The sequence below is a fragment of the Petromyzon marinus genome, chromosome 4 (genome assembly GCF_048934315.1).
Source record: "Petromyzon marinus isolate PM22_M1 ecotype Great Lakes invasive population chromosome 4, UKy_Petmar_22M1.pri1.0, whole genome shotgun sequence".
Lineage (NCBI taxonomy): Eukaryota > Metazoa > Chordata > Hyperoartia > Petromyzontiformes > Petromyzontidae > Petromyzon > Petromyzon marinus.
This window is the reverse complement of record NC_133670.1, coordinates 7,792,891-7,808,193: the sequence shown is the minus strand read 5'-3', so window position 1 is coordinate 7,808,193 and position 15,303 is coordinate 7,792,891. Positions and strand designations below refer to the sequence as shown.

General features: G+C 42.4%; 1 protein-coding gene across 1 annotated transcript; it reads left to right on the top strand.

Moving 5' to 3' along the window:
* Positions 1-333: 333 nt before the first annotated feature.
* Positions 334-11,659, top strand: LOC116938787 (uncharacterized). Its single transcript, XM_032946414.2, has 8 exons — positions 334-432; positions 1,732-1,932; positions 2,600-2,736; positions 2,959-3,225; positions 3,752-4,546; positions 5,012-5,177; positions 5,540-5,753; positions 8,467-11,659. Exons 1-8 carry the CDS (start codon positions 406-408, stop codon positions 8,829-8,831), a joined length of 2,172 nt encoding a protein of 723 aa, XP_032802305.1. The 5' UTR covers positions 334-405; the 3' UTR covers positions 8,832-11,659.
* The last annotated feature ends 3,644 nt before the right edge of the window (positions 11,660-15,303 follow it).

The following is a 15,303-nucleotide window of genomic DNA, read 5'->3' as shown; positions in this document are numbered from 1 at the left end:
CCACCCCCACGACCCCACCCCCTCTCCCCCACGATCCCACCCCCACGACCCCACGCCCCCACCCCCACGACCCCACCCCCTCTCACCCACGACCCCACCCCCACGACCCCACCCCCTCTCCCCACCCCCTCTCACCCACGACCCCACCCCCTCTCCCCACCCCCTCTCACCCACGCCCCCACCCCCACGACCCCACCCCCTCTCCCCCACGACCCCACCCCCTCTCCCCACCCCCCCTCTCCCCCACGCCCCCTCCCCCACGCCCCCACCCTCCCCCCCTCTGCCCCACGCCCTTCCCCCTCTCCCCCACGTCCCAGGTCCCCACCCCCTCACACCCTCTCCCCCCAGGCCCCCCCACCTCCTCTCCCCCGCAACTGTTTCCGGTCCTGCTCGCAAGCGGTCAATATGGCTGAGCTGTTCCCCAAGCTCCGTGTAAGACTCCGTGACCCCCGCGCGTTTCACGTCGCCGGCCTCGGGGCGAGACGAGGCGCGGGTTTCCTGGGGCGCGGGGAGACGCCGGGTCCGCGGGGAAAACGCGGCCCGCGCGCGGGCCCTGGGCCCTCCGCGGGCGCCTCGCGGGGTCGGGCCCATTCCACATCCAGGCGAGCGAGCGCCTCGATGTGGAAGTGGGCCCTCGTGGTCTCTTGCTATCGCCTGCTGCTGTTATTGTGGTTTTTTTATTATTAATGTTATCGTTGTGGTTGACGAGCATAATGAGGCGCGCCTTTAAAACTCGGTTCACGATGCAGGATGCGTTTCGTGGTGGGCCAACTTTGCGCGCTCAAGTGTGTGTGTTTTTGGTTGAATTTGTTTGGTGGCTTGATTTGGTGCCGTACGCCAACTCGGGATACCGCAGGGGACAGTAATGAGGCCTTTCACACTGTCGCTTTCCCTCACCCATCCCGCGTCGCTCTCAAAGCTCGCTTTTCCCTCCTCTCCCAATCTCATCCCCATGACTTTTCCATCTTCGTGATCTCTATATGTCTGATTTTTTTTATTTGCCGTGTCTTTCTTCCCCCAAAAATGTTATTTGCTATATGCGCATGCTTTCGGACGTGGGACAACATTGCGTGTTCTGTATGCATTGCATCTTTGCGGTTTCGCTTTGTGCGCCCATGTTTTGGAACGCATATTGCGAGGGAAACCTCTACTCGGCTATCAGTCACCTGACTGGGCGAGAAAACCTGGCCGATGATTAATATCGTATTAGACTGACATTCCAAGTTATTCCCATCCTTGATTTGAAGCTTTCGTGACTGCAGGAATCCATACTCTTTGGTTCTTTTGGTAAAGTCACGGAGGTAGAAAACATAATCTTATTTTTTTTCTACCTACGTGACTTTACCGAAAAATTATCTATTATTTTTTTCTACCTACATGACTTTACCGAAAAAACCAAAGAGTATGTGTTCCCATCCAATTTAACAAATTATACTTTTATCCATAGACTAATCTGCTATCAAAACTATTGGAATGAGTGTACAGTATTACTAATCTGACTAAGGAAGCATCAAGAAGCCATTCTTTTCCGTGCAGAAGCCTTATTTAAAGTATGACCTTATCACAAACTTTCAGAGTTTTGCTGGTAGCTTTACTTTTTGGCCTCTGCTGAGCAACTGCATTCAAAATAACAAAAGTCTTCAATCCCCTCTCAATTGACTTGCCATCCCATAACAATTTTACGGAAGTTTTGTTATCTAATACATTGCGTGTGTTTCTGTTGATTTGAAGCCTATGCTTCCTGATGGCTTCAAGTACAAGGTGGTCAGTTATGAAGATGGACCTGCTGAGCAATTTTGCTCAGAGTTGAGGGTGTCAATTGACAACAAAGACGCCACATTGGATTGGATACGAAAGTTTGAAGCCACATCTATGGTGACCTGGAGGATTCGCCACACATTTCCTGAAAGTGGCCGTAAGAATATATTTAAGGTACGCATTGTTCATCTTCACTGAGTTGAAAAAGTTAAAATGTAAAAGTAACAATATGTTAACGAGGAATTTACATTTCATATGAAACCAGAGAATGCCTGTGCATATGAAGAGATAACTCAGAAGTCCAAACCGACAAGTCAGAATTAAATTTGCTTGTCTGCCATCTTAAGGGCTCATCAATTTGATATGATCCACCAACTCTGTTTCTATCTGAATTACATGCTTGTGTCTCCATGTCTGGTGTGTTGCAGTCTTTGTGTTGCAACATGTACATCAAAACATAGTCCTTTAAAATAGTATACCAATTCTATGGCATGACAAGCACACCTCACCAATCGGTACACTTGGATATGTCCAGTGTTTAATGCACATGTGTTTACACCAGTCTTGCACTCATAAATGTTAAACTTTTTTAGGAACAATTACAGAATTTAACCATTATTAAAATACTGAATAGAGTAGAACTCATGGCCATATTTGCATAGTGGTGATTGTTAATGTATGCAAAATGTGCTTTATGGTCAATTAGAAAGGCCCATTTAAAGCTTCACATATAAATAGATAAAGTGCTGTTTATGATTTCTCATACAATAGTTTGCATTTTTAAATGTGCAATTGTTTTTTTGCCACTTTGAAGCGGCTAATACTTACAATTATATTTCAGAACAGTTATCGTTGCCAGCACAAAACTAATGTAAGGCGAAGCTTGGATGCCAAGAGGACTTACAGGACCAAAAACACCAACTGCCCTGCTGTGATGACCGTCATTCTGAAGCGCTTAATGGTGGTGGGAAAAAGCAGGTGAAGTGTTTTGATGCTTTTTTTGCTAATTTTTAAAATATATATGAACCATTCAATTAAGTACTCCAAACCAGTGCCACCTTGCCAGATTTATTTATTTTCAATCAATATCTACGAATAAAGGTGCACATGTATAATAGTGGTTATTAGTTAGATGTGGATGTCTAGTTCTGGGAAAATTGGACAAAGCGTTGTCTCTAATTGCCTAATTCTGCATTAAAGGTCCAAGGATAAGCTGTTGCCAGACTTTCCGCTGGTGGTGAAACTTACCTTCAAGCACAACCACCCAATCAAGGCAGCAGACACCCTGAAATACCGGGACGTGGCAAAAGAAACAAGAGAGAAGTTGCTGAGGCTCTTCAAGTCTGGCTACACACCCTCGGTGGCACGCGACATGATGCAGGATGACCTACAGTTGGAGGCTGCCGATGAATACAGCCTCAAGGCATCTGATCGCTCGGTCTGCCCGGACATCAGCTTCTGCTTCAGGTGTCTGACACACGATGCTTTGTTAGGGGGGAGGATGGTTACATATGTGTCTCATCTGAGTGTGAGGCTGTGCTTATGTTTGCAGCGTGACTTCGTACAAAGTAGTATTAATTTTGTTATTTTTGTAATGTAAAAAAATCTCATTCGGTCTGTTATCTTTTAGTATATATGTACTGATTAAATACTTTCTTGTTTAGGCGCATTGATTTGTTCCAGTTCATTATCAAATGCAGTTTTCTAAACACCCTCCAATGTGCTTTCGTGAAGCTCCTTATTTCATTGATCCGCTTTCAGTAACTGCCCTCGATATTCTGTTGTCCAGTTTCCCCTCTCTGACTTTCTTTAATTGTTTTATTAATGGGTGATGATTTTGACAAAGCAATTCATAAACAGATCAATGTTAAGATTGTTTTATAATATTTAAGAAAATTAACTTTTTTATATTGATACCTTTGTCATATTACTACATTGTATTAGCTGTCCGTTGCTTTATCCATGCTCAAACACACGTCATGTCTTTCCACAGTTTGTATTACCAATCATTCCAGAAGGTTCGCCGAATGAGCACCGGCAATGAAATGCTGCAGGATGTGTTGAGGCGTGCTGACGAGTACAACCAGGAGCTGGGCAAGGAGTGCGTCAGGATGCAGATGATCGGCGAGCAGAACTGTGTCATCGCCGTGTGCACTCCCTTCATGGCACGCGTCCACACGTTGGCACAGGCGGGAGACGTGGCATTCGTTGACTCCCCGGGTGGAATGGATCGTCGTCACTGCAAGATCTTCATCTTCCTGGCACACTCGCCCGTTGGCGGATTGCCCTTGGGCTGCCTCATTACAACCTCTGAGGCAGAGGAGGTCATCCTCACGGGCCTCAAGCTGCTGCAGTGCCTCTGGCCACCCAACGCATTCTGTGGGAGGGGCCCGTTTGTTGGGCCGCAGATTTTCATCGCCGACGACACCAAGGCGGAGATGAACGCGATTCGAGGTGCCTTCCCCGGCGTGCCGCTGCTGCTCAACATCTTCCATGTGCTGCAGGCGGCTTGGCGCTGGCTTTGGAACCGCATGGGTGAGGTCCCGATGGGTCATCGCTCTCAGCTCTTCTTCTGGGTGAAGCGTCTGATCCACGCCGAGTCGATCAGCGACTTGACGGAGCAACTGCAGCTAGCTCTGCAGTACCCACTAGTGGTGGAGCACACCAGATTCCAGCAGTACATCACCAAGCTGTTTGAATGGCAGAAGGAGTGGGTCCTGTGCTGCATCAGTGGGCTGCCATCACGCGAGGCAGCAATGAGAATCCTCAAAGACAAAGTACTCTACAGGTACAATCTGTCAGTCTTTGACCTAATTCAGATTTATTTAATAATTTTGTGGAATTGTACCACATAGGGGTTTTGCCTGTCTCATTCCTTCTTTGTTATGTCTGGATGAGTGGGTTGACAACCTGGCCTAATAGGGGATTGCTCACTGTCCCAAGGTGTGTATTTTTGGCTGAACATTCCAGTTAGTACATTAAACCCACTTAGTCGAGGATTATATGCATTTGTGGTTATTTTATAATAGCATTTATATGAACTCAATGACATATCCATTTAAGATGTTTATTTTATTTGAATTTTCAGGAAAGCACTTGATACTAAATTTGTTTTCAAACTTTTCCACTGTCAATACTATAACAACAGTTTAATATCCAGTTCGTTTCAACGTTTACACTGGATCCAATATAATTTGCTGCTTTCTTTGAATTTCCTTCATTGATCGTAAATTTGTCTGACTTGTAACTGCAGGACCAGGTCCTTGAACCTGCCGCAACTCCTGGACTTCACTGTGAATCGCATGAGCATGTATTACGAGAAGCGCATCTATGAGGTGTGCAACGGGCGTCTGGAGCACGCCGTCCTCAGCTGCTACGACCACCCAGGGGAGAGTCTGAGCATGGATTCAATTCTGCAGGCATGTTCAAACATCAGGGCACATGTGAAAAAAGAATGGCAGTTCAGAGCTGAACTCTTCGCTAGTTACACATTCTGGCAAGTGGTTCGAAGATAAGTGATGTAATAATGTTCGACTTTTAATTAGGGAAACAAATCGTTGTTGGGTGTTGATTCATGCTCTTCTTTTAATCAGGGAGATGAACTTGTTGTGCTGCATCCTTGCAATAGCTGTAATATATCTGTGTAACTATTGAAGCATGTATTTTGCTTGGACGTTTATGAGAATGTATAGTCTTGGTATATTGAATTAATAATAGATTAAACAAAAGTTATTAACATCATAGGAAGTCAACAGTGTCATTATGTTCTATTATTTTTTAGATCGGACCCTCAGAGTTTCGCATGCCAAGCACAACCAAGCCCGATGTGACGTTTGTGGTGGATACAAGTGCCTCCTGCTGCAGCTGCAGTTCTGGCATCAGCGGCGGGCCTTGCAAACACCAGTATGCCGTCATGAAGAAGTTTGGCGTTCAGTGCCCCAGCTTCTTGTCTGTTTCAGCAGAAGCAAAGCAGCAGATCTACAGAATTGCCACTGGTACGTACTTGAAAGGTATAGGAAGGGCAGTATTTAAGGTTAAATTGACATTAACGTTGTTGGGTGACCAATCCATGTCAAATTATAGAGTTGGTACCATTGAGAATCCTGGCTTAGCATTCTACTCAGCTATCAGGTAGTGAGACCATTGTCTCATTGCATTGACTAAGATGTAAAAAAGCCATTTAATACAGTTTTAATTGGCTCTCTTATGCCGGCTTGTGGAGTTACCTCTTTGAAGACTAAATGGGCACTGGATTTGCCTGCGATTTAGTCTAATCAGCTGGGTGGCGCTGTTAGGGCTTTTGACATTACGCTGGCAAACAGTGCAAAATGCTGGAACTGTCATTGATTCTGAGCACGTGTTTTCTTCCCACCTATCTAAACTCAGTTGGCCCTCATACCTCCCATCTGTAAAACATCTCCCACATCCACCTTTTCATTACCCCAACTATTGGAACTCGCTCCCCTACAGCCTCCCAAAATACCTCATCTCCAGACTCCACATGATACAAATTGCTGCTTCCAGACCGGCACCCATTAACTACCCTACATCACAATACTTCAATCCCTCCACTGATATCCAATCCCGGATCAGGATAAAATTAGTCCTCAAGATCCTTGTCCCTCTCCACCTCTGCCCTCATTTCAAAGTACTCCCCTCTGTGTACTCTCCATTTTAGCAACCAAGGATTTCTGTCGAAAACCCTCTCGTCAACCTTTGAATCAATTAGAGTTCGCTAATTTTTCTCTGCTGTCACCATAGCCTGGAACTTCCTTCCCCCATTCCATCTGCTGTTGACTCCCTGCATCTGTTTATGTCCAAGTTCAAGACCTCTTTTTGACTACCTCTCTTTTTGAAATCTATATTCCCATCGTTTTTGTACATCATCTTGAAACGCTGTCACAGTTCAATGCTATATAATCCAAATTGTAATATAGGAAGGCTATAGTTTAAAATCCATGTTAGGAGCTAACTTTACTTGTAATCCCTCTGCCATTACAATCTTGTGGAAAGCAATCATTATATTTGTGGAAGTAAACATTTTTCATCTTATGGAAAAACTAGCCCCCACCATATGAATGTGGAATTTCATCTTGTCCATGAGCTATTGGTATTGTTCATCAAAGCAGATAGTAACCTGATTTGAAAATATATGAATGCTTGTGATTTCACTTATAAGTTACTCCGGATATTGCCTGGTTGCCTTAAGGAGGCAGATATTGCCTGGCTGCCTTAAGGAGATGCATGGTAAGAACCTCTTGGTTCGCTTTATGTATAGAGACGTATAATACTAATGGAACAAAAAATATGCTTTGCAGTTAACATAGCTTTGATAAAAAAAAATATATGTGCTTAAATTAAACACTCCTATATTATCCTGATTGTCAACATCTATGATATCTCACTGCTGAATTGGTCTCAGTTTGACAAGTTTAAAACAGATGACAAGCACTCATAGGTAACATGTATTCTATATTCTTGCTATTTCAGACTCATTATTTTTCTTGTAAGTAGGAAAAAACGCAATGTCTCAAGTACAATTGCAATATAAATCATGCAAATGGTCATCACTGCCATACTTAGCTTCCCTTTTCAAACAAAAAAATAACTCTTTAAAAGTGATTAGAAAAATACAGCATTGCTTTCCTCTTCTACATTGTTTTAGGCAAGTAAATTAGTCAATTTGTTTGAAATTTTTAATGTGTTTTCTCATAACTTCAACATATCCCAGAGTACTTCTATCTGTTGTGACGTGTAGCTAAATTTAATATTTATTTGTTTGTGCAGTGAGTATAAAAGTATTTTCCACATTAGAAATGTACACTTAAATAAATGTGGTCTAATGTGTTTTTCTAACACGTAAAATAGCAGATGGGCAACTGATGCACGTTGCCACTTTTTCTGCATGTGCTTAATGCACCCTGCAGACATGCTTTTAATGCATCAGCAGATGAATGCCTACTTATTTCCACAAACTGCTGATAGCAATTACAAAAAACTGAACAATTTCCAGTGAATGAGAGTGTTAAATATAATTGGTTTAGTATTGTAATAAAATCAGTAATCTGTTGGCAGGCAAATCATTATTTTGAGTTGGAACAATGTATACATTTCTTGGTAACCTATCAGCACAATGATCATCCAAATTATAGGTTGAATATTGTACTTGTGCAGTTTGTCACATCCTGATCTATCTGACTCTTAGTTTTTTATCCTCTTATGCATGGGTATTCTGCATTCCTCAAATATATTCCTGTTCACAAAAAATGCTGAAGGGTGGACTGCTTGAACATCCAAAATAAGACCGTCCTCAAAGTGTTGTTGATGGTTCAGACTGTCCTGGATCAAGGGCCATTATGTTATAGAAGTGGTTCAAATGTTGTCCACCAATTCGCAGTCCTGATTCACTGGTGCAGATTCCACATTCCTTTTTTGGTGATTAGCCTCTGTAGTACTGTCACTGATTACTTCCTTCACTCAACCCCAGAGTTGATGGGCTGAGTTGATCCTAAACTTGTATTTGAAAATGTATAGTCTTGCTCTGCCACATAATGACTGGGCCATCATATTATACGGTTGAGAAACTCTGAATGGAAAATCAGGGTAACAAGCCTTGCATTTGTGTCCACTACACTATCCTGTCCATTTAAACCTGCACAGCAACATACAATTGCCGATGACCTTTAATGCCTTCTGTTGCTGGCGCAGGCTGTGCCGATGTACCGCTGGAGTGTTTCACGGTCCTGCAGTCGCCCACCACGTGCCACGTGGAAACGGAGACGGCAGCGTTCGCTGAGACTCCGGACGCTTCGCCCGTGGATGGCATCAGCGTGGTGGAGATAACCCAGCCGGCGAGCCCCACCGTCGTCACGGTGGCACACGGCGAGCTGCTGCAGTTGTGCTACCAGATGTTCCTGGAGAAGTCGGGCATCATGCTGCGAGATGATCCGGTGAACGGCGGCGCCGCTCTACAAGTGTTCCTCGAGGGCCTCTCTAACATTCACACGGGCGCCGCCATGGTGTCCGCCCTACGCAACTTTGGCAAATTCAGCGCCGATATGTCCCAGTGGTGAAACCTTCTGCGCTCACCCCCGCAGGTGTTGCGTGGTTTCAAGGGGGCTGGAGTGCGTCAGACTTTTGTGTTGAGTTGGGAAGAAGATGGAGAGCTCACAACGATATTAAAAAACAAGCATGGCTTTTAGTCCGATCAATAATAAAATCTCTGCCGTGTTGATTATTTGGAAGGATGTTCGGTTATTTGTAAGGATGACTTCTGTTATTACCATGTTTTTTTTAGTTATAGCTAACAACCGTTTTTGTAATGGGTTTCATTTGCATTTTTAAGTGCAAGTGAAAGGCTCCCATAATGAGCTTTGCTTTAGTGGTATAATTGCCTGGGTGTACAAGTTGAGTTTGCGTAGCCAAGTGCTATATATGTGCTGATATTTGAAACAAGTCATTGCTCTGAAGCACTTGTAGATTCTATTCTGTATATGCATTGGCAAGATTATTACCTAATATGTAGCCTTCTAATTGGTGGTTAAAACATTGAGAACTGGAAATTAAAAGCAATATAGAAGCAGGCTTCCTTCCATGGCCCATAATTTTTGGTGCTAAATTTTTCGTTATTTCTTTTGTTAGCAAGCCAAGATACCAGAAACAACTTATGCCTGGAGCTTTTATTTTGCATAGAGCACTCGTTACTCAGCGAAGTAGCCATGCATTGAATCCTTGATTCGAATTGGTTATCGTCATGATGTATGCATCAAATTGTGCATGAGAGAATCGGATTTAGATTTTATGCCAATTTTGCAAATTTTACTTTGAGGCTAAAGAAGCTAACAAAACTAAAGAGACAATGATGAAAATATAGATTATTGAATCTAACCACAACTCTGAATCAAGACAATTCATCACGTTTCTTGGTGGGGTCTGGGATGGTGAGTAAATTGTGACATGTATTCTGCTAACCCAGCACAACAGTACACATGTAATTAGCTAAGAGAAGCAACTCCAGAATGATGCCAGCCTTGTCTAATCAGGTGGGAACTTAATACTTTAATATGGAGTAATAATATTCATCCTGCCAGGTGATGCTATGTAAACTAAAACAATTTAAGCTATAGAATTTTTATTTTACCAGGTAAGGCCCATTGAGCTATGTAGCTCTTTTTCAGAAGCGACCTGGCCACAAATGATTACTCAACAAAGTGGCTTATGTGGAAATGTATTCACTTAAACTCATGTTTCCAAATGTGGTTAGAAAAACTGGAGCAACTGGAGAGAAATTTACACGACCACGTGGGGAACATGCAAACTACAAATATATGGGCGTCAGGGTCGGGATTGAACCCACGACCTGTTTAGCAGGCGAGGTAGTATCTCTCCACCGTAGCGCCCCATGTGGTAAGTACACTTAACTCGCAATCAAAAGGTTACGAGTGCAAATCTTAGACAGAGGTTGACCTCGCCTATCATCCCTCAGGGGATAATTAAAATCAGTCAATTTAGCATGGGTTACATTTGGAAATCAAGACAATCTTTAACACTGGTTTAATGACATGGCACCCTTTCATAAAGTACTGTTCAGCACCCTTGTAATGGCCTGCCATATTGCGGCACTACAGATATGCTTACCGCACGATTTAATACTGTGCAAATGGCTCCCTTAATTTGGGCAAACCAGTATTCTGTCATCAAATGTTAACCTATTATTAAGTGCGTACATCTTAAAACTTCCCTTTTCCAAATATGTGGAATGGTCATGTTAGCATCATTTTTTATTTGTGATGTAGGGCAATATTAATTTATACCGCTATAGGATTTTTTTGCTGGTGTTCTATTCCCATCTCTACTTGTAGGAATAGCCCTTAATATTATTAGAAGTCAATGTTTTATTACTCATGGATCTATGTTAAATAATGAAAAAGTCTGGTTGACTAATCAAGAGTTAAAATTATTAAGCGTACCATTTGTGAGTAATATTTTGGGCTATTTGCTATGTAGGTTGTTTTTTGTGGACTTCAAAAGCTTTGATAAACGTGAGGTTGATCAAATCCAATACATGTACAGCATCAGAAACAATAGTGCAAAAAAAAAGTTCCACTTGTGTAAAATGACATTTTTATTGTACTATTCTTGGAATAAAAGGTTTCAAGTTCTATATATGCTGAAATGCTTTTGAACTGCTTGTACAGGTGACCTATATTGAAGTTTACCTAAAATTAATTGAAATTAACCCAGAACGTACCTAACAAATACAAGTTAAGTCCATTTGAAATACATTTAATAACCGGCATCGCAATGAACATCTGGATGTTCAAGTAATGATAGCATGTGTACATCAATTCCCCTTGACAGCATGCTTTCGTCACTTGGTAAAGCTACAATAAATAAATTGCAGTTTTAAGAGATTCATATTCGGGCTTTGTTTGTATCTACAAAGATTGTGGTGTTGAGGATGGAGTAAAACTACGTAACCTGTTGTAGGTAATCTTCAATATGATCACCTTGTGCACTCATAATTTATTTTTATTCTCATTCTCCCCTGCTTAAGAGTCCCTGGTTTGTGTTAAATTTTAAGTTTCAAACCACAAAGTGGCTCATGTTATCTTAGTCCTGCGTGTCATTTGTGTGCAAACTAAGGTAGTCCAGCTGTTATTAATCATACTATAAATGAGTGCTTACGTTTTTGCATTGTCCTATTTTCAGAAGCAGTTCCAAATTGGTGAATATCTGATTGCATCACATTTGTTTGCAGAAAGGCTTATCCAATGCCAAGTGTAAATTGTAAATATATATTGTATTTTTATTATAGCTTACACGAATACCGCTTGTCAAATTACTCACATCCCACTGGATTTTGTGTTTTCCTTAAGGAAAATAAAATATTGTCTTCATATTTTTGTTGGTTATTGTGAAAAAATATCTTGAATTTTTTAATTGTCATTTTCCAAGGTTCATTGGAAGAGTAAAATACACCCCATTGTAGCTAATGTGAATGGACATTTCAAACATCAAATATTTTGAATGAATTTTTGCCACTTTAATTTACTTACGATGTAAGTAAATGGTGTAATGCTGAGCGCAGTATGGTTAACGTACTGGTAACAAGCTCTTGATTGTATGGAATATCGGCAAGTTTAAACAACATGTCATTGCTTCTTTAAGTCCTCGTAAAAAGCGCAATCGTCCTTGCCTTAAGTGAATTATTTGACCATTGTTAAATAAAGCAAATTTAAACATGTTCAATTCAGACCTAAAACAGAAAATACATCCTTATAAAATGTTCAAAGAAAGTCGGTTTTTTTCCTAGTTCTTTTAATTGTGTCACTGGTGATTTTTTTTGGACAGCATATTGACAGACCGAAGTCTCGTCTTGTGGAAACATGAACATTTGTATTGTGAAAGGAAGAATCAATGGCTTTTTCAATGTTGGTACACAACTTCTATGGCATTTTAACAAAGTTATTACGAGTCAAGAGTTTCCATGGCATCACTTAGAAATAAAGATATTTACTGTAAATTTTTATTTTGAATACAGACTGCATCTATACTAATACTAGGGAGCTCCTTTGAAAATCGGAAGATTACTGTTTTTGATGAATTGCAGGTTTATTGTGCATTGATAAACAATTGCACGCAGGAATACCAAAATGTCAAGATTAACTGATGAGAGCTGACCACGACTATTTCCTATTTTTAGAAAACGTTGCTTTCTTTCCAAATTCATTGGGATACATGACTTGATAGTTATTTAATACTTGTATATGTTGGATTGCATTTAAAATTAACAATAGTGGTGGACCATACAGTTGATTTAGGAATGAGAAATGTGCCTGTAGACCATATTTAAGGATACATTTATCACCCTCTATCATAGGTATTGTATGTAGCTCGTGGTGAAGGCCTTAAGAACCTGAGGCATTTTGATTCCTTTTCATCTGCTTTTTGAGAAATTTAAATAATGCTGAATTGCAAATTAGCAGGAACAAGTCGTACAGCATACAATACGCAATGGTTTGTGACGCTCATGAGTAACAAATGACAAGAATTGTGGTTACGCTGTGGCACATATAAATGTGTGTTTTGTTTCATGAGGATAGTGCAGCTATAAAAAGTGAAGCGGTAAGGACAGCATATACTTCCCGACCCAGCCTGGCTGTGACCCAGTTCAGTCCGTTTTAGGAACTGACGCATTGCTGCCTTAACACGAAGTGGGACGTGGGTTTAACATTCCGCTCCGAACCCTGTACTGTAACCTTCAAAGATCATATTGGTGAGCCTGATAATATTAGTTCACTCAAAATTATTGATTAGAAAATCTTCAGCGCTTGGTGCCTACATTCAATGTATATGTTTGCCACGTCATTAAACTTGTATACGGCTCATCTTCTTGGTTCTTTCGGTAAAGTCACGTAGAATGAGAATAAAACAAAAGACAATAAAATTCTCACGACGTTTTGGCCACAACACAAGTAGCCTTCTTCAGGTGAAGGAACAGAACTGTCGGGACGACAGTTCTGTTCCTACTTGTGTTGTGGCCGAAACGTCGTGAGAATTTTATTGTCTTATTGTTTTATTCTCATTCTACGTGACTTTACCGAAAGAACCAAGAAGATGAATCCTTGCAGTCACGAAAGCTTTCAATCGAAATTGTATACGGCTCATCGAATATTATGACTTAAGAAAAAATTCAATTGACAGGTCAGTTATTTTTCCACATGTCGTGAGTCCAACTGAGTCGCAGACTTTTTTTTAGAAGCAACACTTTATTTGTCACACCGTAACACAAAGGGGTAACTGCCCCTTTACCAGATACAACCGAGGGTGGTGACCACCCAGATAACTACACTATACAGGGGAGTTCCTGCTACGAAGGGTCGGACCTTCACTCGGTTTCCGACCACGTGGTCCCTCGTAAGACGAAGCGCTTCCAGCTTGAGACGCAGAGCTTCCAGCTTGTAGAACGAAGAGACCCCGGTCCCTCTCAGGACCCGCCTTATATCCCTCTACGGGCGGGGCCGCTCTGCCCTTGGCCCCGCCCGCCTTCATGAACATTCTCGTTCCCTCTCGATCCCTCTCAAGGCCCCCTGTGTGGACATTCCCGATCACCAGAGTGCCACAGCCCGGGGCAACCCTGCCCCTGGGCGGACACTCACTCCCTCGGGGGAGCCCCCACCACACGCTGTGCGTGGTGCCCGCACTATCCCAGTGCTCGCCAAGCCCCGCTAGGGCTGGTGTTACACACAGCCACCCACACGGTGCTGTCCACGCTAGGGCTGGTACTACACACAGCCACCCACACGGTGCTGTCCACGCTAGGGCTGGTGTTACACACAGCCACCCTCACGGTGCTGTCCACGCTAGGGCTGGTACTACACACAGCCACCCACACGGTGCTGTCCACGCTAGGGCTGGTGTTACACACAGCCACCCACACGGTGCTGTCCACGCTAGGGCTGGTGTCACACACAGCCACCCACACGGTGCTGTCCACGCTAGGGCTGGTGCTACACACAGCCACCCACACGGTGCCCCCCACGATGGAGGAACATTGAACGGCACGACCCTTCCGGGCCGGCACCATACAGTGACATCCCCGATGTCGCTACACATGGATGCAACACAACAGAGACCCCTTATTATTTGTAACATTTTTTCCGAGCATATGCCAATTTGTACAACTTCCATTTTACACAAGCTGCATAGTGGTGTCCCTGAATTTCATTTAATTGCATTTCAACTATGGATACAAAACAACGTTTCCTATCCGGTTAAAATTGAGCCCAATAAGATTTTAATACTACGCATCAAGCATTTAATTCCTTTTTTCATAGTGCCTGCCCATTGCTGCCTATCCTTGTTTGGTTAAGTGACCAAGAATGAACGACTGCCGATCATGAGAATATGTGCTGGCAATGTTAGTAACGATCTGATATGGTCATGCTATGTTTGGGGAGGGAGCGGAGGGTCTGAAATGTGGCGAGTTTGTGTTCATGTGACCAGAGCTAGCTTTTTCAGGTTTGGCCAAACAATGCCTTTGTACCTATGACACTGCAACCAACCTCCCCTTATAAAAACCCGGCAACATTCTCATTATTTTGCATCTGTGTCAGAGACCTTTATCTAAAACTTAAAACGGTATTAAAAATTGTACACTTTGTTCCGCTTTATTTTAAATGCTAAGCTGCGAAAATAAATGAAGTGATCCTGAGTTTCCACTCGTCATGTACATTTTGTACAAACGTGTGAAATATTCAAGCTTCATTTCTTTTCAATCCATAAATTGCGGGTTTTAACCGTGAAATCAACACACAGAGGCGCTTCCAACACCTCTTTCCTTTCAATGCCCTTGAGAAAGTCCGTGGGCTGATAACCTTAAACCTAACTTTAGGTATATGGTGGTCATTTTACATGTTGAGCCGATTACATTATTAGCTAGCAGTGTTTACGTGTACCGTTTGATTAATTTTGTATGCTGAAGATATGACCGACCTTTTAAAATTATGTTACTTAATAAAATTAACAGATCACTCATTTTTA